This window comes from Mugil cephalus, chromosome 19 (genome assembly GCF_022458985.1).
Source record: "Mugil cephalus isolate CIBA_MC_2020 chromosome 19, CIBA_Mcephalus_1.1, whole genome shotgun sequence".
In the NCBI taxonomy this organism is placed as follows: domain Eukaryota; kingdom Metazoa; phylum Chordata; class Actinopteri; order Mugiliformes; family Mugilidae; genus Mugil; species Mugil cephalus.
The window spans coordinates 14,387,304-14,410,152 of NC_061788.1; the positions used below are offsets into that span (position 1 = coordinate 14,387,304).

A 22,849-nucleotide genomic window follows, 5' to 3' on the forward strand; every position below is an offset into this window, starting at 1 on the left:
CAGAGTATTTAAGTAAAAAGCGCAATCAAGCCGACTGAGTTTTAGAGGTATAGGGCTTGAGGACTTGTTTCACATGACTTAAACGCATAAAGTCATTCAACACAAATGTAAACTCATCACATCTTAAATTTCCCTGCAGCTCCAAGGCCGAGGCGCCGGCTTCCACACCAGCAGCAGCAGCCATCATCCCCCCACCACCTGACATCCAGCCAGTCATAGACAAGCTGGCCGAGTACGTTGCAAGGAACGGTCTGAAGTTTGAGGCCAGCGTCCGTGCCAAGAATGATCCTCGGTGAATGTCCAGAAATAAATCTGTCGTTCCAGTCCGATCTTGGTTCTGGGAATGCTTATCGGTAACTTCACTCCTTCACCATCCTGGCTCATCAGTATTTGTTATTCTTTCTGTGCACTGTAGGTTTGAATTTCTGCAATCTTGGAACCAGTACAACACCTACTATGAGTTTAAGAAGAATTACTACATGCAAAAGGGAGGAAGAAGCTTTGCAGAGGTATTATGAGTTTTTTTTATCCAATCTGTGCACCTTCAAGTAAAATGTGCCCTTTTACACGACCGTGTGTTCGATGCGGTCAACAGTACGACTACCTCGCAGCCTTAAAGAGTCGTCCGAGTTCCCAATGAGAAGAGGTTGTCTCAACATGCACTGCACTTACACTCAGCCTTGAAATTAGCTTCTTTTTATCGTGAATACGCCTGGACCTGCCATGCTCAAATTCGATTATAGGTGTTGAAATGATGGAAGAGTAGAACACTGAGAACAAAGAAGAAATTAAATGTCAAGAGTATTGTCAAAAGTTTGATCCAATTTTCTTACTGGGGAGCAGAGCAGCACACCAGCTTATCTCCTCATCCAGTCTTGTTTTCCACGTTCAAGGATTTTAGCGCAGTTTTGCCACTGATGTAATTCCACCTTTGTCTGCCTTGTTTCAGAAATAAATTCAGTCGAGAGCCTCTTGAAATAATAATGCAGAATGCCGCAGTTATCAAAAGATTAAATATTCCCCGCACAAAGTGATTGATTTACTAAGAACATACTTAACTCGGCGCCGCGGCTTGAGGTTTTTCCAGGCACATCTTTGGTGTTCGCTCATGTGTTTCTAAGCCATTATCCCCATCAAGCCGTTACGCCCTTCGAGAGCTTTTCTTGCGTTTTGAACAGGTAAATAATTAGCTGCAAGGATAGACGCCTCGTACAAATGAACAAACAGCACATCTGTGTAAATATTATACATTCGCCTCTTCGTGATTTCAGGAGTCTGCTTTTTATCGCAGCGTGAAAGGGAAACGAAGTGAGCGAGTCCTTTTTTTTAAATTATTTTTTAGGAAGGGATTTATCTTGTGAAGAATCAAATCCATTAAGTTGTCAGAGTGCAGAGAAGTGTGTCTCGTTGTTACGCGGCACACGCTGCTCTTACAAGCTGCCGCTCGTCTCTTCTATCAAGAAACCAGTGTTTGTGATTTTGCACCGTGGTCAAAGGGTTGCATACATTGAAGTTATAATATATAGTTTCGTAGTTAATGAAATAGTGAGTGGGTGCTTAAATCAGCCGCTTTGTGTTGTATCAATAAAGTGTTGGCAATCTTTCGAATGGTGCACTTTTGAACTAAAGAAAAGTAATTATATAGGAACTTATGATTCTATGCCTAGAATCTAATACACTCCGATTCTCATTCACACATGGTTTTTAATGGCTTTTAATTAAAAGTGTGATTTTTCTGTTCTGCTGGAACCTTCTGAGAAGACCTTATCATTTAAAAAAAAAACATAAACATATGTTTTCTTCTTGTTGGAGTCACCCATGTCACCATGACGGGCCGTTTCTGGCTTAGATGTGATTGGAAACCCCAGGCGAGACTGTGTTCAGTCAAGAAGAAATAATTTGTTCAAGTTAAATTTGTGATAATGTTGTAGAGATAAGCTGGATTTGGGCGCGACGCCGCAAGCTTACGTAGGATGTGGAGCACTATATGGCAGTTTTCATTCACTCTGCTGTCAGATTATCCACAATTAAGTCATTCTGACGCATCAAGTCTAATGGCTGGACGTAGACTTGGGCAGACTTTAATGATCCGCGAGGGAAATGGCTTGGCCACAGGAGTTCAGTTGCACATAAAAGAAACACTTAAAAACCACAAGTAAAAATAAAGATAAAATAAGAGAAATTTTCAGACCACCAATCAGTCTACTTCCTTTTATCACCTCAACCCTAGGTAACGTGGAGGCGAGACCGCTAACGTGCTAACTTTGACATACTTGTCTATTCACCTGTTTTATGTACGTTTAGTTTTTAAGGTTTAATGCTCCCGAGTCTACAGACTTTCAGTGTTTTCTGAGGGGAATAAGACTAAGATGGGTCTATAACCTAGCAACAGTAACATAGGAAGCCAGGCCTCTGGTTGGTGGACCAATCAAAAAGGCCAACAATGGTTCAGTTTTCATTCTCAGGACACGTTCTTCAATTTAAGCCCATATGAAAGCTCACCTTTTCCCTTGAACGACCTAACTCACTTATAGTTTTCTGCAAGCAAAGGAAGAATTATTACCCTCTGAGCTGTCATGTGTGAATTAATCCATCCAAGGACTGTTGGTGCTCACAGTTTAAATGTGAGCGCGATCAACGAAGATCTTCCCATAGTGGTTCAGAGTGTTTCGTCCTGCTTCTTCTCCTGTGAGTTTTTATTTGGAGTTTTGCTCTCCGGGGGCCTCCGTAAAGTGCTCTCGCTGTTGAAAGCAGCGTTCAGCTCCAGCTGAATAGTAGGAAGTTGCCTTTGAAGCGTTCTTCAAACGTGATAAAACGTATCTCACGAGGTTACGTTTCTCTCCTGTGGCGCTGCCTTCATCACCACTTTTCCATCTCATCCCATCAGTAGTTTATATTTGGGATGGCACCTAAGAGCACTTGGTCCGCAGGTATTACTACAGAGGGGTTTCTGGTTATCTCGCTCCTGCACAGCAGCTAGCTATAAGGGCTTTGTGGGGATACTTTGTTGATGTGAGGAGCAGCAGACGGATAAGTTTATGGGAGTGACAAGGAAATTGAGTGAGAAGCAAGATGGAACAAGTAAAAGTTAAATGAGTCAGTCCTGTTCATACACGGTTTACATAATGATGTTACTAGTCACCTCCACACTTCCCTTAACGCCGGTATGTACTTCATCACTTAAGTTTTAACAGATTCTCACAGAAAAATGCCTTTTGATTGAATGAATGTGAACAAAGCTCCGTGTTAATTGCAGTTTCAGATACAGAACGTCCTGTTATGATGAGTTGAGCTCAGACAATTAATAGAAAAATGGGCCGGGACGCAAATTAGTTACTGATTGAACACCGGCGTACTTCATTTGTAAAAATGAATGCATCGCTAAATAGCGAGCTTTGTGTTGCTGATAATTTAATTTAGTGACCACAATAACTGTGTCTTCCTTCAGTGTGCTACATCAAACTGAATTCAGACACCGGCGCGCATTCAGTAAATGGTGTTTTTCTGTGAGGAGAGGTGTCGATGTGCGAGAGAAGGAAGGAGCTGCCAATCATTTGTTGTGGACGAGACTTAAAAGACTAACGCTGCACACACTTTAATACTTGCCTCTTCCTTACCCTCCATTACGGCGCTGCGGCTGTAGTTCTCTGTAGAAAAAAAAAAATTGTCTCATCAGACTAACCCGATTCTAAAGAGCCGTCCGCTTTTGTTAATGGTATCCAGCCTCCACTATAGAAATATAATGGTGGCGAAGAACAGAACATTAGGCCAGAGACGTAATGTTCTGTTCTCCATGGGCGCTGTTGGTTTCTCTGCGGAAACATCCACTGTAGCGCAGTAGGGAGACGTCTAACCTCAGCTGTGGATGCAACCCCGCAAATGAGTAATTATAATGATTAAATGAAACTGTTTTAGTTTTTAGGTTTGTTGGAAACCAGTGGAAAGGAGGGACTCGTTCTAACATGTCACGTCCATCCATTAACAATTTTACACAGTGAAGAAGCACCGCGAACCCTTGGAGGTGTTCTGTGTTTTCAGCTACCCTTCCAATTTAATTAGGTTTTTTGCAAGAAGTGACAGGAGACGGATGTGAGGCTTTTCGCGATGTTTCTATTAAAAAAAACACCAACTTCTCTCACGTGCTGCTTCCGTACGTCCAGTCCGCCATAAAAAGAACATCGTGCAAAAAAGAAAAAAAAAAGAAAGAAGGCGTGCAGGTTTCTGTGAAATCTCATTCTCGGCACCATCTGTCTCTTGTCAAAGTTGTCCTGGTTTTCACATAATTTGGATTCACTGCAGCGTGTTGTGTGGCCTCTACAACATGTTTAAGAACCAGATTTTGAAGCTGATCTTGTTCTGTCCTCGTATTCTCCTTCATCTAGAGTGGGACAGTGGACGATTGTGACGAGCTTCAGTCTGACAAGTCGGCCATGGATTCCAAGCTGACAAAAGGTACGACACTGACACGAGCAAATGCACAAACACACAGGCCGCAGTGGCGCTTCCTATTCTTTAGTTCATTCCTTTATTAAATGAGATGCAAAGCCTTTGGGGCATTATGTGTATATGAGTCTACACGAGTGTGTTTGCTGTAGTGTGTGTGCGAGCGGGTGCCGTATGTTGGAGTTTATGCACAGCCGCCTGCTGGTATTTATGCTGGCAATTTCATTTGGCGATATCAGACCACAAATGTGTGTGCAAAGATGAAAGGGTCTGCTTGCCACTACGCTGGCGGGAGTCGTAAACATGCACATGTATGCAAATGAAGGCGTGCACTCGCGCAGGCTGTGGGAATGCGACAGATCGCAGAACAGGCCGAGGAAAAGAAATGACTTGTCAGAGGAGTGTGTAAGTATCCAGCCCGCCACAATAACCGTAAGGGTCTTATAAAGGTTACTTCTTCAGGGAGCTGGTCTCTTTTAGAGGAGAGACGCTTCATAATACAATAGAAATGACTGTGTCTGTGACTCTTGTTTTGTAAACTCTCTTTTCTTTCTTTTGTTGTGTGTTCCTCATTTCCTTTTGACACTTCTTCCGTTCTGTTCATCTATCTTTTTGTTATCGCTTTGTCCATTCCATTCCGATCCTTCTTGCAGCCTCCACTTTCTACCTTGTCCCGAACTTTTCTCATACTCCTCATTAGAGATCGACCCATATATATTGGCTGGCCGATATTTGTGCTTTCTACTGGTACCGGCATATATATCTGTTCCTGGCAAGGTTTACAGACGCATCCTCGGGCAACCCTGTGCTGCTGGAGATACTGCAGACCTGTGCAGCCCATACATTGCCCCTCCCCCACTAGAAGACTGCATGTTGCTGGAAGCTGGAAAATGCTTTTGCTCTGTATCAGCTAAAAATATTGGTTCAGCAAAATGGGCAGCACATATCAGCCACCGGCCAAGGCTGATGTAAAAACAATCAGTATCGACCCTAAAAAAAATCCATATCAGTCCATTTCTACCTCTCATACAATTTTCTTTTCACTCCTTGATACCACAATGCACTTTCTTACCTGTTTCTCCTCAATCATCTCTCTCGGCGGCAGTTTAATCTTCTGTCCCTGTGACATTACAGCCTCGTTTGCCCCCATCTGTTTTGCCATCAAGGCAAAGGAAAATGACATGCTGCCACTGGAGAAGAACAGGGTTCGACTGGATGATGACTCGGACGAGGACAAGGTCTGGTTCAGCTTTGTTTAGTCGCTGCACATGCTGTAGATCCAGTGTTTTGATTGTGATTCTTGAACGTGTAAAAACACTTTTTCATATGCATTTGCTTGAAGCTGTTAGAAGAGCAGGGGCTGGAAGCCGTGATGGGGGGAGCTGAGACGGTGGACAGGGAGCCCTCTGCCACCAGCGCCCCAGAAGAGAAGAAACCCACCCTCAGTTTGGAAGAGTTGGAAGCAAAACAAGGTAACATTATAATAATTTAAAAATTGTAGAAAAAAAATATATATTTCTTGGGGGGGTGTATGTAAGAACAAGTTAATTAACTTCATTTGAAGACAATCCTGCACTGAAACTAACATCAGCCTCATTCTTCTTGAGTCCCTGACAAGATGTTAAAATAGAGCCTGATGGTGAATTTCTCAGCTTCGTGGTGATTTGCTGTGGACCTGCTAAAACACATTTTTTTTTTTTTTCACTGTTGGCAAATAGGCGGCTTGGTTACAAGACATCTCTTTCACACCTGCTGGCATTATGTTGTTTTTGGGGAAGGTTGGAAAGAAAAAAAAAGAATAAATCCACTGAATCTGAATTATGAATTCTCTCAACATCTCTGTACCCAGCAGTGAGAGACAAGCAATGTAGTACAGTAAACGGCCCTATTTATCTCTCCCAAAGGCGTAACAGAGATGTATGTATTCTCTCTGTTTTTGTCTCTCATTTGTTTGGTGGTGGATATTAGATAACAGTCTTTCAAACTAAAGTAATGCCTCAATGATTTTCATATTCTATTAGGTTCATGTGCCTCAGAAATCATAAATAATATCAGGTTAACACCACAGATGGTGGAGGGTTGATAATAATAGTGTTTTACTGAAAGCTAGTGCAGAAAGGGCCGAGATTTGACCTAGCTTGTTAACCAGAGAAATAAACTGTCTCTAACAAAGGTGTAACACGGCACAAATTTCTACTGCCATTTCCCGAAATTACAATCATGCCACGTCTGCAGAAATTGCTTGCTACCAATGACTGCTGTGATAATGACAAGTCGACTGCTGACACGCCTGCTCCCTCCGCGAAAGCTACATTTCTTAATTCTGAAGCCATAGAATTAACAAATGCCAAAGAATAGTATTAGAGCAACTTTAGACTTAGACCGACTTTAATGATCCACAAGGGAAATTACTTGGTCGCAGTAGCTCAGTTGCACATAAAAGAAAGACTCTTAAAACCACAAGTAAAAAGAAGGAGAAAATAAGTTTAAAATAAAAGTATTATCTAGTAATATAAAATGGCACACAGTGTAAGCAAAACATGTAAATAATTATCATTATCATTGAAGAAATTTACAAACCTTGTTGGCAAAACAGGTGATCCGGTTGTTTGGACTGTTGCATGGCAACAGTGGTGTGGATAATGTCAGGTAGCTTGTCCACTGAGGGAGGGACGTAAACTCCGACACATAGGAGCATGTCTCCATCTGCCCGTAGAGTCCCAAAGCTGGGCACAGATGCACTGTGGTCCGGGAAGGTCGCACACAGCCAGGTCGCCACAAAACCCAAACAATGCTCACGGCCACCTCCCTCTGGTCCCAGCAAGCAGAGACAGTTCGTCCATCTTGCCAAAGACTTTCCTTCCCCATGAGCGCAGATGTCACCCCCGGCCTTAACCTCCTTCTCCGCTCTTTCTCTACCGATCCCTGCCGACCACCACAGCCCAACACGAAAAGAACAAAAAGAAAGCAGCACAAACAGACAAAACCAGCCAAAAGCAAAAAAAAATAACCACTAACACACAATGCTGGCTGCTGTTAGAAGTAATATTACGCTTTACCATGTACCGATGGCTATAGCATGTCGTATAGTCCTCCACATTACCACCACACGCTGGACTGCTGAGGAGCAAGATGTTGATGTGTAAAGACCACCTTGGAGTTTTAAGACCTCAACAGACGCCACTAGCAATGCAAACAACCAACAGTCTGAGAGAACCTCTTCGTTCAACAATAATGTTATTGCAAGGAACACTAAGAAGAAGGGAGGCAACAAGATGAATTCATTGGTCAAACCTCAAACGGCAGAGGTGAAAACACAGAAGGGAACGTGGCACTTCTGCCCGTTTCATCAAGCTTTTTATCTACGTTTGAATGGAGACACTTCCTACATTTATTCAAAGTGGTGTGGTCAGCTCAAATAAGTCTACAGTTCAGGAGATTGTGACAAGCTTGGCAGTTTTATTAGATTATTTTTTTTTTTAGTGAGTTGTATTTAAATCTTCCAAGTTTGAGAATCTCTTGTAAAGAACCACATTCAGCGCTGTGAAATTTCTTTAACAACGCGAAATAAAACCAAGCAGCATAGTGCAAAATTTATACTTAGCAGTTTAACAGTCGTTTTTGTGCTGCGAAGTTTGAAGGGGCTTCGGCTGTTTGGCCAAACTCCCCAGAGACGGCGTGGGTCTTCAAAGACACGGATTTCAACAGTTCACAAGACCGAAAAGGGACGGAGTGAAAGCGTAATAATCTCCCTCAGACCTTATAGACAGCTGTGAAATAGAGCCTGAAAAGATAGATGGACGGACGGACGGACAGAAAGTCGACGACAAATGTTCTTCTTTTCCCTATCAAGGAGGTTGACAGGTCCCGTTTAGGTTCAGCGGAACAGCCTCCGAGTGTAATGGCCTCTTTTGGAGTTGACAGGCGGCCAGAGAAAGAGGCTGGAAGAGCCTAATAAAAAGCTGACTGAATTGGCTTTGCCGTGCTGCAAAGTAGCTGTCAGTCAGCGGACCTAACTCGATCAGATAGCAGGAGAATCGGTGGCTGGCGGGCAGCACAACACTAATCCGTATTGCCGGACTGGAAAACAGCCCCTCACACTTAACACGGTGGCTAGGGATAAGTACATAAGTGCAGTCATTTCCCAGTCAATGTGCATGTTTAAGAGTGACGGCAGAAGACTTAAAAGACCCTATGGTATCTAAAATTGCATCTTTTAAATCTGCGTCGAGATTCCGTTCGGATAATATTAATGCAGATACTGTTCTCTCATGTAGGGCTCGTCTGGTTTATGTGGCTGCCGTATTTTTGGGGCAGATAACAGTGTGAAAGCTGTGTTGAAATGTGACATTTGTGATGAACATACTACTCCCTTTTATATGAGCTTTTGAAGTTCCTTTCGTTTGTGGGTAAAAATTAAAAAATATATAAAAAATGTCTAATCAACCAAAGATTTTGCGACCCCCTCCCCCCAGTTGGACACCTACGGTGTTAAGTAATGTGAAACTGATAAAAACAACCAACTTGAAAGAGGTTGAACCTGGAGAATGTTTTGCTTGATAAGTGGCTGAAACCGTGACTATGGCAACGCAATTTTTAGACTCGTTATTTAATTTAGTAATTTACCATTTTCGCACAACTGCTATTCCTTGTTCAGGCACATTAATCTATAAATACAGTAGTGTAAGACCGGACCAGGAGATGGATTGTGCTTCACTTGCTTGTTGCTCCCTGCATTCAAATATGATGTGCCTCGGCAGCCGGCCTATTTTTAACCCCCAAAGTGATAACAGGAGCCCCAGCAGTTGCATAACTTAAACAACTTGTTTTCCGCAAGCATTTGCTTTATACTTTTCTCTTTCTCGCTCATGCCGTTGCTCTCTGCGCCCCGTTACATTCTCCCTGCCTATCTACTCTCTGCCCGTCTGCCACTTCTTCCTCTTTCCTCATCTTTCAAACTGTGCATTTTTTCCCCCCACTCCCATTGTCATTCAGATGTCTGTCTGCTCCTCTCCACCCACATGCTCTCTCCTACTTTGTCTACCTTTCCTGTATAAACTTTGAATTGCATCAAATTATGTATCACCAGAGACTTAGTCAGGACTTGCCTCTTAGAGCAAGAACTTTGTGAATTCACAGCAGTTGGAAACTCAGCAAAATGCCAGACATCACCTTAGTTAAATGTGTCAGCAAGAGAGGATAAAATCCCATCATCTTTTTGTTCTTGCTTGTTTTTTTCCACTTTTCGTCCTGTCTGATTTATTTTCTTACACGGCCTTCCTTACGTCTTCCTGTCTATCTTTTCTCCATATTTTCTCGCTCTCCTTCCCGTCTCTCCAAAGACAATTTGCTTGTGAACGGGAACAAGGTTTGATTTCCTCTCACTTTACAATCAGAGGGAGCAAATCCACCATTTAGCAAGTTTTTTTTTTCCCTTATCTGTGGTAAAAACAAAATAAGAGACTAAAAGTACAACCGTCTCCCTTGTGTGTACCCACTCGTCTCCCCGCCCTCAGCCAAGCAGAAACTGGAGGATCGTCTAGCAGCTGCAGCCAGGGAGAAGCTGGCCCAGGCATCTAAGGAGTCCAAGGAGAAACAGCTACAGGCGGAGAGGAAAAGGAAGGCAGCACTCTTCCTACAGACCCTCCGCAACCCGCTCTCTGGAGAACCGGATGCCAAAAGAGCCGAGCTGGAGTCGTGTTCCCAGTTTGAGGTACGTCACGGGTTGGTGAAGGTAGATGACAATTAGACCAGAACACTAACCGTTCTTGCTGAGATCAAGGCTAAATGCCGAAACCACAAGCGAACAGATCCCAAGTTTCCCTGAAACACAACATCAGGTGACTCGTTCACACCAGCGAGTTACACAGGTCCGTAACGGTGTAAATAGAGTGGACATGTAATGAGAATGGATGCGACGTAGAAGTGATCCCATTAATCCCCATGACCAGATTTCTGCTTCATTTTAAAAGTTAATAGGTGCATAACTCACAGACTCCGCTACTAATGAGTAGTTTATGTGATGCTGAGACAGTACCAAACTGGGCTGTTTGTGATTGCAGTTTGGGGCGTCGTGTCAAAGGGGAAATCATCTTGGTTATATTAAATCATCATTTAATATCATAGTTTTTTTCATGCCACATCCATTCCTGCTGATATCGTTTCCTCTCAGAGCCTAAAGGATAGGCCTGAGATGCCTAAGCTCTCTGCAGCCTACGTATTAAATGTTGAATAGACATCGGTATTGGTGGAAAGGTTGTGTGTCTGATTCCCAAACTGTTCAATCAAATCAGTATTATAGAACAGAGAAAATGGTTGCTAGATCATCAGTTCTCATCATGGTCTTTAGACTTGGGTTGCTTCTTATTTATTCCTTAACATCCAACTTAACGTGTAGCCAATATATGTCATTTCAGTTTTTGACAAAGTTGGGATGAGCACTGTCCACAGTATGGACAGTATAAAACAAATATTGAACTAAAATACATACAGACTTTACCCTGACAGTTGCATGTATATCTTTCCAGCCAGTCTTAAACCAGGTTTTGTATTATGAGAAAAACCCCAAATGCACGAGTAAGAATAAGTAAGAAAGAATAGTGACATTTTTTCCCATCACGATTGAAACATCAGTCTTGTAAAATCATGCAGGTTTGGTTGCTAGAATATAAATATTATAATATTTTGTACAGTTGGAGTATGTATCCCGTATGTAAACATCCTCCCTCCCTACACTAGAGTAGTATTTTAGACATTGAGACATCAGATGGCATACAGTGTTGTCCTGTCTTTGTCGTGCACTTAGAATTCAATCTTAGCACGGCGTTACGCTGATCAGCCGCAACATTAAAGCCACCGACAGGTGCAGTGAGTAACACTGACCATCTTGTGACAGACGGCACGCCATTCATCTGGCATTCATGTGGACGGTACTTAGACACGTACCACCCACTTTAGAATAAGTTTCGAGCACTTACATGAAGTGGGAAACTTTTTTTTCTTCCCCCCACAGTCAGAAGACAACTTTGACGAGTGTAATAATATCATAAAATAGAACGCCAACCACCACATCACCCAGCGAGTCTCCTAATAAAACTGCAAACTCAATTATAGGAAACTTCTTTTCTTGCCTGTTGTCTGGCTCGCTGCCCTCCAGATAATAGCACTGTATCTGCTTTAAAAATCTCCTTTTGTGAAGTTTCACCAAGGTGTTGCAATAACGCACATTTTACGAGCCTTTTGTCTGTCATAATAAGGAGGCGAGGAATACTTTATAGTGTAAATAAGAGCCGGTGGCCATTTGATGTGTAGATTGCCTGTCTGTCTGTGATGGATGTCGCACGTCAGCTCCTCATGTTCCCCCGACTGATACGTGGCGAGCTGGCCCGGCGCCTGTCAGGCCAGGTGGCAGTGGGCAGGGTCCTGCCACTGCTGCGCCGACGCTCATTTATTTTTCCAGATGTTTGTCGACTTCTGCAGTGACCATCAGAGCACGTACGTGGAGAAACAACCAACACTCACGTCCTTGGCCTGGCGACCGGTAAATGGATGTCGCAGTTGAGTGTAGCAGGAGTTGGAGATCGTGTACTTTGTCGGACGTCCACTCTTCAAGGGACCGCGTGTTCAAATCTAATCAACACTAGCAGGCAGAGATTGAACATTCCTGTTAAGAAGAGACTCACAAGAGCTGCGATGTATAATTTTTCGGGTGAATAGGTTTTCGGGGTCCCAAAGAATGCGCCGGCTAATTCTAAGGCTTGATTAAAGCTGATGTTGGATAAGTAGCACCGCGCAAGCCTGCGTCTTGATTTTTTGTTCAGTCGAAGAGGCGCTTTGAAGAAATTTTACCTGAATTTGGAGCAAGTCGGGGAAGATCAGATGTATTTTTGGAGCATCAGAGAACTCGGCATCCAGTAGGTCTGAGGACGGCTGCAAATGATGATCCCGTGTCTGTGTAGATTTTCGCGCAACGCTCATCATCTGTTAGTCCGTCTGTTGGTGGTGTGATTCTGTTTCCTTTGACACTGCGGCTCATCCTGAGCAGATGAACATGGTGCAGACCAACATGCTGTTAGATTGACGCACATCTACCGTCTTCAAACCCTTCGGGACGTCGCTAGCTTCTTCTTTTTGTTGTTAGTCTGATGTTCTTGTCACTGAGACGGTGTAAATGTTTGTTAGAGTTTCATTCAGACATGACGGGTCACGTCTTCAGTTGTCGGTGGTGGATTTTAAAACGTGCAGTTCAGGACTTAATCAGCCGCCATTATTAGCACGAGGAATGTGTCTCTCACGCGGTTTCTCGTTTAATTGCCATCTTTAATTAGACGTATTTGCCACCCAGTTACTTTTATGATGTCTTTTTTTTTTGTATGACTAGACTCGTCAAAAGGGAAAGTAATCTCTCTTCTCCTCTCCTGGGACTGTAGTTTTTTTTTTTTTTTTTTTTGGTGACGCACCTCTTACTCTCTGAAGTTCTGTATCTTACTAGAACAGGTGTGAGAGATTTCCTGTGCCTGGTGTTGGAATAAGCCTCCCAGGTGTCGGTGCTAATTTTCAAACCAGACCCCGTCATTATCTTTCCCTTAAACCACACGCCTGACCTAGATATTGTATATATGTTTATTGTTGTTTGTCATGGGCGCATTCTCCTGTTCCTTTCCTTTTGTCTTTCCCTCTCTATTTCCCCCTCTAGTTTTGTGCTCCACCCATTTCTTACAGGTTTTAGCAGATGGGTGAGAGGTGGGTGGCTTTGGGATTGGAGAGATTGAACATCCCTTTTATCATTCTGGACTAGGAGAGAAACGTTTACTACAGCTAGTATGGCGCAGACAGATGTTTGCTTTGTGCACTAATGTCCATTACTTGTCAAGAGAGGGACTCATGTCACTTTGCTAATATTAGCATATAAAGTAAAATTAGTTTAATGTATAACTTTATCCAGACGCCCGTATAGATACGAGGAGTGCATACATATGTGACATCGGTGGCTGCGGGAGCCGTCTAAGACCTGAGTCCTAACCCTGGCAGATAAAATCTGACCTTGGAAGATTTACCGCCGTGTTTAATCCACCGATGGACTGGAGCCATGTTATTTTTCAGCATGAATCCAGCAGCAGGCCAATCTTAAATGAGCAGGCAGACTCGCATTGGGGTAATTAGAGGCACTTTGCAGCTGACAGTTGTAACTCAGTGTGTAGCCATAGGGCTGCACCGTGTTGTGTAGCTTGCACCATCTTTTAATCAGCTGAGTATGGATTTCTTTTTTCTTCTTCCCGCTTTGTTAAAGCAGAGTTGTAATAATTTCCCAAGAGAGCAAGAGACTTTTGACTTGAGCCAGTTGGTTACCATGCCATGCCCCTTCGAGTGCTTGTTCTGTAACTATTTATAGTACCTCCTTTTAAAAAGGAAAAGAAAAACTCTTTTGTATTTCCCCTTGCTTTGCTTTTTGTTAATGTACCAACCTTTTATTCTGTTTGATACTGCACAGATATTAAATATTAAGTATGACACTTTCGCGTATTGCATGCTAAATTATATTTTATATTTTCCAATACAGGACAAGAAGTTCCTCAACTAATACAAATATGTAACACTGACAACGATGGGATGTAGCATGAATAAATCTGTCTTTAAGAAGACAGGCTTTCATATTGAATTGCCGCATGTGTCCACAGTAGGGCTGTCACGATATCTTACTTTCACTTCGCGATTATCGTGGACAAAAAATATCACGATAACGGTATTATCACGATATCAGCAAAAATGTAAATAATAATGACGACATCCAGGACATGCATCTTTAACTTTATTCATGTCGTTTTCTCTCTTTTAGGAGATGCATTACACTCAAAGTAACAGTAGTGGGTCTGGATCACTTTCACAATATTATCATATGCTCATTTTTAACATGATATTGAAATTTCATTTTTTAATACCATGATTATTGTCAATACTACGACATCCCTACTCCGTGGGTATCATGCATTTGGCAATTCAGTGAAAGGACGAGTGAACATTTAATCTCATCCATGTGTTCTTTCTGTCTGATTTTAAAGCAAAAGGAGAACAGTCAAAAATAAAAAGCTATGCCTGTAGCACTAATATTTCTTTTTCCTCTCTCCTCCTTTAATCCACCTCTCCGTCTAGCTGCAAGAGGCCCTTTCGGTTCTGTCCGATCAGGCGCCTCCTCAAGCGTCCCCCGCACCGCCCGTGTATCTTCAGGATCAGAGGCTCACCGCGGAGAACCAGAACCATGGGGCCCATCGCAGCAGGGACGCCCCATCCAGCTCGTCGTCCTCTCACGCTACCTCCAAGGGAGCGCACAGGGATCGGGATCGGGATCGGGATCGAGACAGAGACAGGGATAGAGACAGAGACAGGGATAGAGACAGAGACAGAGATAGAGACAGAGACAGGGATAGAGACAGAGACAGAGATCGAGACAGACACAGAGACAGAGACAGGAACAAAGGTAGAGACAAAGAGAAAAAGAAGAAGAAACACAAGAGGCGGTCGAGATCGAGGTCGAGATCAAAATCAAAATCGAAGAGCAGATACTCCCTTCCCAGTGCCTACAGGAGGTCCCACAGGAGCCGGTAAGTTCCACTCCATGGAACTAGTCATGGACCCCTTTTCCTCTGTCGCTAGAAAAAAAAAACTCACTGTACGGCTGGATTCACAGTCCTATAATTAGTTACACCCTTGAAACGTAATATTATATTCTAGCGGTGGCCTGCATTCTGTTTGCAGTGAGACAAAACAAGCTGCAGACGTCCACTCCTTTATTGGCTTCTCTTTTTTTTTGGTGACTACAGGCACAGTAGAAGGAATAGTTTTATTATAGTTATTTTATTCTTGTGTTTTTATTGTTTTTTATGCTGCCTTGCTGCCTGGACTAACTATTAAACACCTGAACAGGATGAAGCTCCACAGCACTCTAGGGAAATACAGGAAAGACGCATAGTCGGCCGCGTTCCTAGTATTATCACGGTTCTCGCTTGACTTTTAGAAACGGAGTGTACTTTTCTTCTCTAGCTTTGCTACTTTATGCTTGTAAGTGACACGCATGTTCTGCATACTAGCCAGGGGGACAAAACCATTTCAGCCCCACCATTTATGCAGAGAAATTAATCTTTTCCACTGTCCATAAATATTTAATACTGTTTTCTTTTCAGGCTAGTAATTCCATTTCGAGAGTCCATATGATATCATTTCTATAATGAGCTGAACTCTGGGCTGGTTTTTATTCTGTGGCCCGGTTGCACACCATTTAGATTGGGTTTCATTTCTTTAATGCGATTTTTAGCCACTTTCAGGTATTTAAAAATAAGTGAAAATCTTGCTCAGAGCCTAATCAACCTGTCACAGTTTTCAGTCATGCCGCCTTCATCCTGAGTGCTCCCTTTATATTTTGCCATTGTTTTATCGCTCTTTGCCTCATCTACTCCTCATATTCATTTTAAAATGCATCTTCTTCAATTTAATGGCTTTAATGGCTTCTTCCCGTCTCATGTTTTTTGGGTTGTTGTTGTTTGTTTGCTTGCCAGATCCCGTTCCCACTCCCCAGGGAGAAGGGACAGGAGGGGGCCCTCATCAGAAAGGAGGCGTGAGGAGAGAGAGCGGGAACGCCATCATCCCAGCAGCAGCTCCGGTTTGCCCAAGGGACATTCACGATCCAGGTAAATCCAGCCGCAGGTCTGCGGGCAAGAGGAAAAGTCATGGATCTTAGCGCACAGCTGTGCTTATTTCACAGCTTGTACGCATCTACTGTACCTTGTTCTGTTGTGTATTTAAGTTTTATTATGTAACTTGAACCCCAAATGAGCGATAATTGAAAAGTGCTGAGTGTTTTGCTGAATAAACAGTCATGTGTTTAAAAAAAAAAAAAAAAGCACATGGAAATTGTGTGTACTTCCTCAGCATATTTGAACAGGCAAACACTTGACTCACTTTTAAGCAGTACCTAGAGATTAAGGTAATATATTCAAATGACTGAGATGTAACATTTGCATTTACATCGTTTTAAATCATTAAAAACAAATCAGCCACATGGGAATAGTAAGTACACTGCTCACATTCTTCAAAGCCATAAAACTCCGGGACCTGACTGAAAAAATAAAAACATCTACGGTCTGGCATCTTCTTTCTTGTTTAAGTCGTGTAAACATGCAAAGACCGGAAGAGATTTCGGCCGATTTATCCCCAAAATTCACCTCCCCCAGAAATCAGGTCAGGTTCTTGTTTGGTACTGAGGTTCACTTTAACCCAGATTAGGTTTTAATAAGGTGTTTTACGGATCTGCCGTTAAACCTCCGAGATTAATATCGCACGCATTTGATATTTGGCGCTCAAAATCTGGACAAGAGAAACATGAGCAGCTGAACGTTCTCAGCAAGTTCTTGTCCCCCGTTTCCCCACAAGATCATGCGAATTCGCCCGTATCTGCCGCGACAATCTAAATAATAGCATGTGCCGTGCGTCGAGCAATTACTTTAAATTCCGGTGGCGGGTCCATGTTTGAGATTAGAGGGGAAAAATATCTCTTAAGTCTTTCCTGAACTGGGTCAGGCAACATGGTTTCAAAATCAGGCAGGATTTTAATATTACTGTAGTCTGAAGCGAGCTTAAGTAAAATAAGTGGAATTTATTTATATGGTGTTTTATATGTTAATAGAATTATAACAACGGAATAAAGCAAAAAAAATAATAATTTAAAGCGGTGGCGAATTGCATAAACATGAGAAGCAGATCTGGCCCGCACAGATTACCCAAGCAGCCGTATAAACAGACACGTCTTCTCTGCCTTTTAACACATTGTACAGAATCTGCAAACCTTAGGGGTGCAGGCAGAGCGCTCCGCAGTCCTGGTGCCACAAAAGCTCAGTCACCTCGGGTCCTTGGTGGGCAGTGAATTTAGCATGTGTGACCTAAGTCACCGAGATGAATAGGTGGAGGTGGAGGAGATCAGCCACATGGCCTGAGTGCATGGCTGAGGATTGCTTTGTGAGAAAGAGTGAGAATTCGAAACTGGTTCCTTAATGCAACAGGGAGCCAGTGAAGAGACGTACGCTACAGGCCAGAAGTTTGGAATTAACTTGGAGTTTCTGTTCACAATGTCTTTCTTTAAAAAAGAAGCCACGTTCCATGTATTCTGGGATGTATTTACTACATGATCACACTTTGCTTTTATGATATTTTCCTCAGTTTATCTTGAAGTGTACATTAATGTTACCAGACCAAAGGTGAATAAATGTCAGCAACAGAAAAGAAGAAGAGCTTAGTTTTAGGGTCGAGAACATTTGAAAGAGTCATAACTTCATGGCAAAAGTAAAAAAAAAAAAAATGAAAAAGTTTCATTATTTACTTTAACTCTTTGGCTTTGGCCAAAAATCCCCCGTATATGTCATGATGTTGTCAAAGCCAGAGGAGGTTACTATGAAGAAAGACCTGATAATTATAGTACAGATGTCCTCTGATCAGTAAGGGTTAGGGTTGGTGCAAAGTAAACCAATGAAACTATCCTTTTTGTACAAATTTGATGTTGCTTCCAAACTATTGGCCTGTAGTGTAAGTAGAAGGACAGTCTGTTTGACCGAATGTGTAGTCTTACGTGGAGGCAGAATTCTGGATTATCGACAGATGTTTGAAGGAAGTGAGGAAAAAAAGCATGACAAAAGGCATGAAAAAAAGGCGTTAGCTGAGTAATGTCAACCCAACCCAAATTTTACGTCTGGGAGTCGCTTTGCCGAGCACCTTGCAGTCATTGATTTATCTGTGAATTTCGCATCCTGTCGAAGAGCGTCAGATAATGTGAGGACGTGAGCCGAAGCTGAGCTGACTTTTCTTTTTTTTTCCTGAGGGTTTCCTGAGGATTATGTAATGGTCTAGTGTGGGAAAGATTGCACATTTGAATGCCGTTGAAATGTTGTGGGGGTGGTAATTGCAAGCAAACCCTCAAACACCTTTCAACTGTAGGGATTTTCGTATGATGTTCATGTATATCAGTGAGCCAGTGGCAGAGGCTGCTGAACTAAACGCCTTTCTACTTCAGCTAAAAGAGGTAATACTTCTGAGATCAAGGGTGCGCTTGCTTTTCCACATAATATTGCATCATTTGATAGTTTTGCTAAATAAATGATTGAAAAAGCCTATTTATCCCGTGATGCCGTCCTAATGTATCACATTTACCTGTAGGCAATGCTTCAGGGAGCATCAAAGGTTTGCGTGTCCAAATATAAAAAAGAAGCCATTCCACCCCTTTTGATTTATTGTGAAATGCGCGGAGCTGCTCCCTGAATATGAATTTTTTACCTCCTGCTGCTCTCTTCCCGGCTTTTTGTCTCTCAGGTCCCCTCCCGAACAAAGGAAGAGCTCCCTGGCATCCTCAGGACAGATTCAAACTGCAGCTTCATCTTTCTCCCCGTACTCTTCGCCGAGAGTTTTGTCCCCGTCTGCGAGCCCCGCCTCCAGCCTGGGCCACTCAAGGTAACGCTCCACAAGCAGACAATCATTTAGATCCATTCCCAGATGGAACAGGAAATTCGCCTTATATTTGAACTACACAGCTTTTAGACTAAAAAGACAAAGAAGATACTTTATGTACCATATACACTGATCAGCCACAACATTAAAACCACTGACAGGAGAAGTAAATGAGCATCTTTTGATGAATTTTCAACTTGGCGTTCATGTGGATGTTGCTCAGACATGAACAACGCACAGACCCCCACCCCATAGCAATGATGCTCCTTGATGGCAGCAGCCATTCCAAGCAGGATGCAGCCTGACACAGACACACACACAAAAACAGTTAAAGAACAACTCAAAAAAAAGACATGAAAATCAGAACAAGTTGTTGACCTGGCCTCCAAATTCACTAGTTCCCAAAATGATCTGGGGCATAATCCACAGAGGCCCCTTCCCTCAACACTAAATCCTTAGGGTTAGGGTTAGGGTTAGGGTTAGGGTAACCCCCCTAACCCTAACGCAAAGACTCCCCACTAACAACATTCTAACACCACAAGACCCCCTCAGAAGACCCATGTCCATTCTCTGATGAGTCACAACTGCTTTGGAGGCACAAGGGAGACCTACACAATATTTAAAAAGGTTTTAATTCAACTGCATGATCTCTTTGGAGGATGCAGTTTGTTGAGCTGGACTGAATTAAACACAAGGATGTTTCCGTTTTTTTAGCCTAGCTAAAATTAGGTTGTGAAAATGATAGGGACATGTGTCAACACAACACAAAGCAGTTCAATAGCACCACAAACCACAGCCTCCATGCAGAGTAGAATCATCAGCTCTCTTGCTGGACACCCTAACCTTCACGAAGCTCCAAAACAGAAATAAACTCTAACGCACGGTATTCATTTCTGCAGCTCGTAAAATCTGTGCCGGCGCACGCGCGCACGATTGAAGACGACGCGGAATAAATTGCCATTAACTTTCTAACGTGAACTCTTGAGAAAATATGCGGAGAAACACGCTTTTGCTTGTTTTGCAAAATCCCTCTCTTGAACAATGTCTGTAGGCTTACACCTCTCTCAGCTTCAAGGTCAGAAGAAGAAAAGTAATTCACGGCGGCGGATTCTTGTGATTTCTTGGGGATGTTGGAATATTTTCAGCACGGTGTCGGAGCTGCATACATTGACTTTTGGATGTTAGAGGACGAGAACGTATTGTCCAAAAATGTAATCCCTCCGTGTATCATGCAGCGCAAAAGCCCTGCGAAATCTTATTTTAACAGAATTTGGTTATTTTCCAACTATTCACATGTAACATCAGTTCAAACTCTGCCAATATTTATTGTCCATTTGTTTTATCATGCATCTGAAATTTGCTCGTCCGTTCGTACACACAAACACTTGTGAGGGAACTGTTAGTTTGTACATGATTCTCTTTCAGTGTCTCCAAGTACAAGCTCTACGCTTTAAATGCTTTTCTACACGGTAAATCAATAGGGTTGCATGAAAGTGTAACTTCTAATGTATTTCCCAGAAACATTTTTTAAAGATGGTAAGCCATGTAATTATTTTCTATTTTAAAGCAGACAAATAAAAAGGCTCTGGGTTTTTTTTATATATTTATATATACGTATACCTGTACCGTCTTTTTTATTACAGCCAACCTCTCGCGCTTACTGCACTTTTATATATATTTTTAAAAGCATCTCTTTTATTCTTTAACTACATCCAACGTAACCAGTATCTTGTACATCAGCCCTTTGTTACAGGTAGCAAAGCTTTTTATCTGATAAGAAAAATTTAGCTTGCTTTTTACTGTTTGTCTGCTGTAATTCTTCCATCTTTTCAGCGAAGCGCAATTATTTCAGCAGCCGCATAAGAGGAGTCCATTCCTCGAGGAAATTGGCTTGTTTTTTTTTCTCCCCCTTTCTTGTGGTTTTTTTTTTTTTTTTTTTGTTTCTTTTTTAATCAAAAGTTCTTCTTTTCAGTAAAATGTGTGAAAGGATGGGGCCTGGCCTCTGTTGGGTTTCGCCGTTCAGTTTCTACAAGGGAAGGGAACTCAAAATGCAATAATGGAGGCGGTGGAGTGCCGTGCGGAGGCACAGTCGTTCCAAATTTCCCCACTTCCCCCAGTGGACCGGAGCCTAAAAGCTCCACATCAGCAGCGGCGACAGTCTATTCTCCAGTTCCTTGTCACCTGTTGTGTTCTATCAACTTGATGCACATGATTTGGTCCCATTTTTTTATTTTTATTTTTTTAAATAAAAAATCTCTCAATAAATTATGAAGTGTTACACTGTAGAGAGATTAACAGCTTTGGACAGAACCAAAAAGTTGAATTTGTGTCGTGCGACTTTTGGCACGCTTTTGTGTGCGTCATTATGCGCCCGACTGCGTTTGACTGCTGCGGATATTTTAAGTTTTTTCGCGCGTCTCTTCCTCTTGTTCCCGCTCCCTGTCCAACCTCGAACATTTCAGAAAATACCATCAATATTGTATATCCTCCCCTGTTAACATGATTGATTCTCTCCCCTCTCCCTCTCCTCTCTTTAGGGGGGCCTCTCAGGAGAAAGACAAGGCGGTGGCGTCATCCATAGTGTCTGCTGTTCAGTCCAAAATAACTCAGGTATTGTTCTTTGCTTTTATCTCAGATGCGTCCTCTGCTGAACCTCGCCGCCGACAAAAGTACTGAGTGGTGTTCTTTGTTTCCATCATGCAAAGAGAATGGATGGAGAGTGCTTTTCACTTCACACACAGAAATATAACTGTTTTTTTATAGCCTTTGTTACTTTAATTAATTTTTTATTTCATCCACATATTGCTCCTACTGTATGTTTGTACAACACATCTATAAATCATATTATATAAGCCTTGTTTGTTTGAGCCTAGGAAGATGTTATTGTCTCGTCTTTCCCTCTGGTGTTGCTGCTGCTGCTGCTGCTGCTGCTGTTGTTGTTGTTGTGTGCAGTCACTGGCCACCTTATTAGGTACACCTAGTACGAGCCTGTCTTCACAACTGCCTTAGTTCTCTGTGGCATAGCTTCGACAAGAAATGTTTCGGCCACGTGCGGCCACGTGCGGTCCTTTCACATGCTGGCTTCGCGTAGTTGCTGCTGCGAATATGCCGTTCCACCGCATACCAAAATGTGCTCTGTTGGATTGATTTGATGACTTTGGATGATTAGTTTGAGATAATTAGGTTTGTGACGTGGCTCGTAGTCATCAGATGATGGGTACCCTGTGGTCATAGATGGACACGGTGGGTAACAATACTCAGACTGTGCCAGGAAAATATCCACCAGCCTGAACTGTCCATACCAGGAATGATGGTAACATGTTTCCATGTTCCCGTCCCTACAGCTTCAATATTGCAGACCAGGAAACATGGTTCCCAATCATCTGTTGATGTTGGTCAGCCCTCGCGAACCGTTGACTCCTTCTTATGTCATGAGTGGCATTTGATGTGATTTTCTGCTCTAGTCCGCCTCCTTCAAGTTGCCGTGCGTTCAGAGATGCTCCTTTACGTACTTCGGTTGCAACAAGTGGTTTAATTTGTGTTGCCGTTATGTTTCCGTCAGCCTGAAGCAGTGCAGCTATTTTCCAATGGATGTGCACGGATGAGCTGGACGTGTGTCTTTGTTACGCAGCCAGTTTGTGCTGTCACGTAGAAGAACTATTTGCAGTTGAACGATTTCTTAATATGAAGTTCCTAGTTAGTTTAGTTTTTGGTTTAAAATGGGGCTTTTATCAAAAGAGCCTTGACTCAGGATCAATTTTTTCTAAAACTCACAACTCTTATCAACTGGTCGTCTTCAGCAGAGATGAGTTTGTACCACATAAGTGTAGAAAAAAAATAAAATAATATGTTGTGATGTTCAAACTTTTTTTTATTTTGCCTCCTCTTGATGTGGACAAAGTCTGAATGGAACTGTCGGTAT

The 22,849-nt window shown here is 42.6% G+C and overlaps 1 protein-coding gene across 3 annotated transcripts in view; it reads left to right on the forward strand.

Annotated features, from left to right (window-relative positions):
* Positions 1-22,849, forward strand: part of LOC124996533 (splicing factor SWAP) — a 50,125-nt gene that overhangs the window by 18,297 nt on the left and 8,979 nt on the right. For all 3 annotated transcript variants that reach the window (XM_047569657.1, XM_047569658.1, XM_047569659.1), the window contains 10 exons: positions 140-292; positions 416-509; positions 4,383-4,452; positions 5,578-5,681; positions 5,786-5,915; positions 9,960-10,156; positions 14,593-15,041; positions 15,993-16,124; positions 18,793-18,930; positions 21,465-21,537. In XM_047569657.1, the coding sequence (XP_047425613.1) occupies positions 140-292; positions 416-509; positions 4,383-4,452; positions 5,578-5,681; positions 5,786-5,915; positions 9,960-10,156; positions 14,593-15,041; positions 15,993-16,124; positions 18,793-18,930; positions 21,465-21,537 (1,540 nt within the window). The remainder of the gene's footprint in view (positions 1-139; positions 293-415; positions 510-4,382; positions 4,453-5,577; positions 5,682-5,785; positions 5,916-9,959; positions 10,157-14,592; positions 15,042-15,992; positions 16,125-18,792; positions 18,931-21,464; positions 21,538-22,849) is intronic.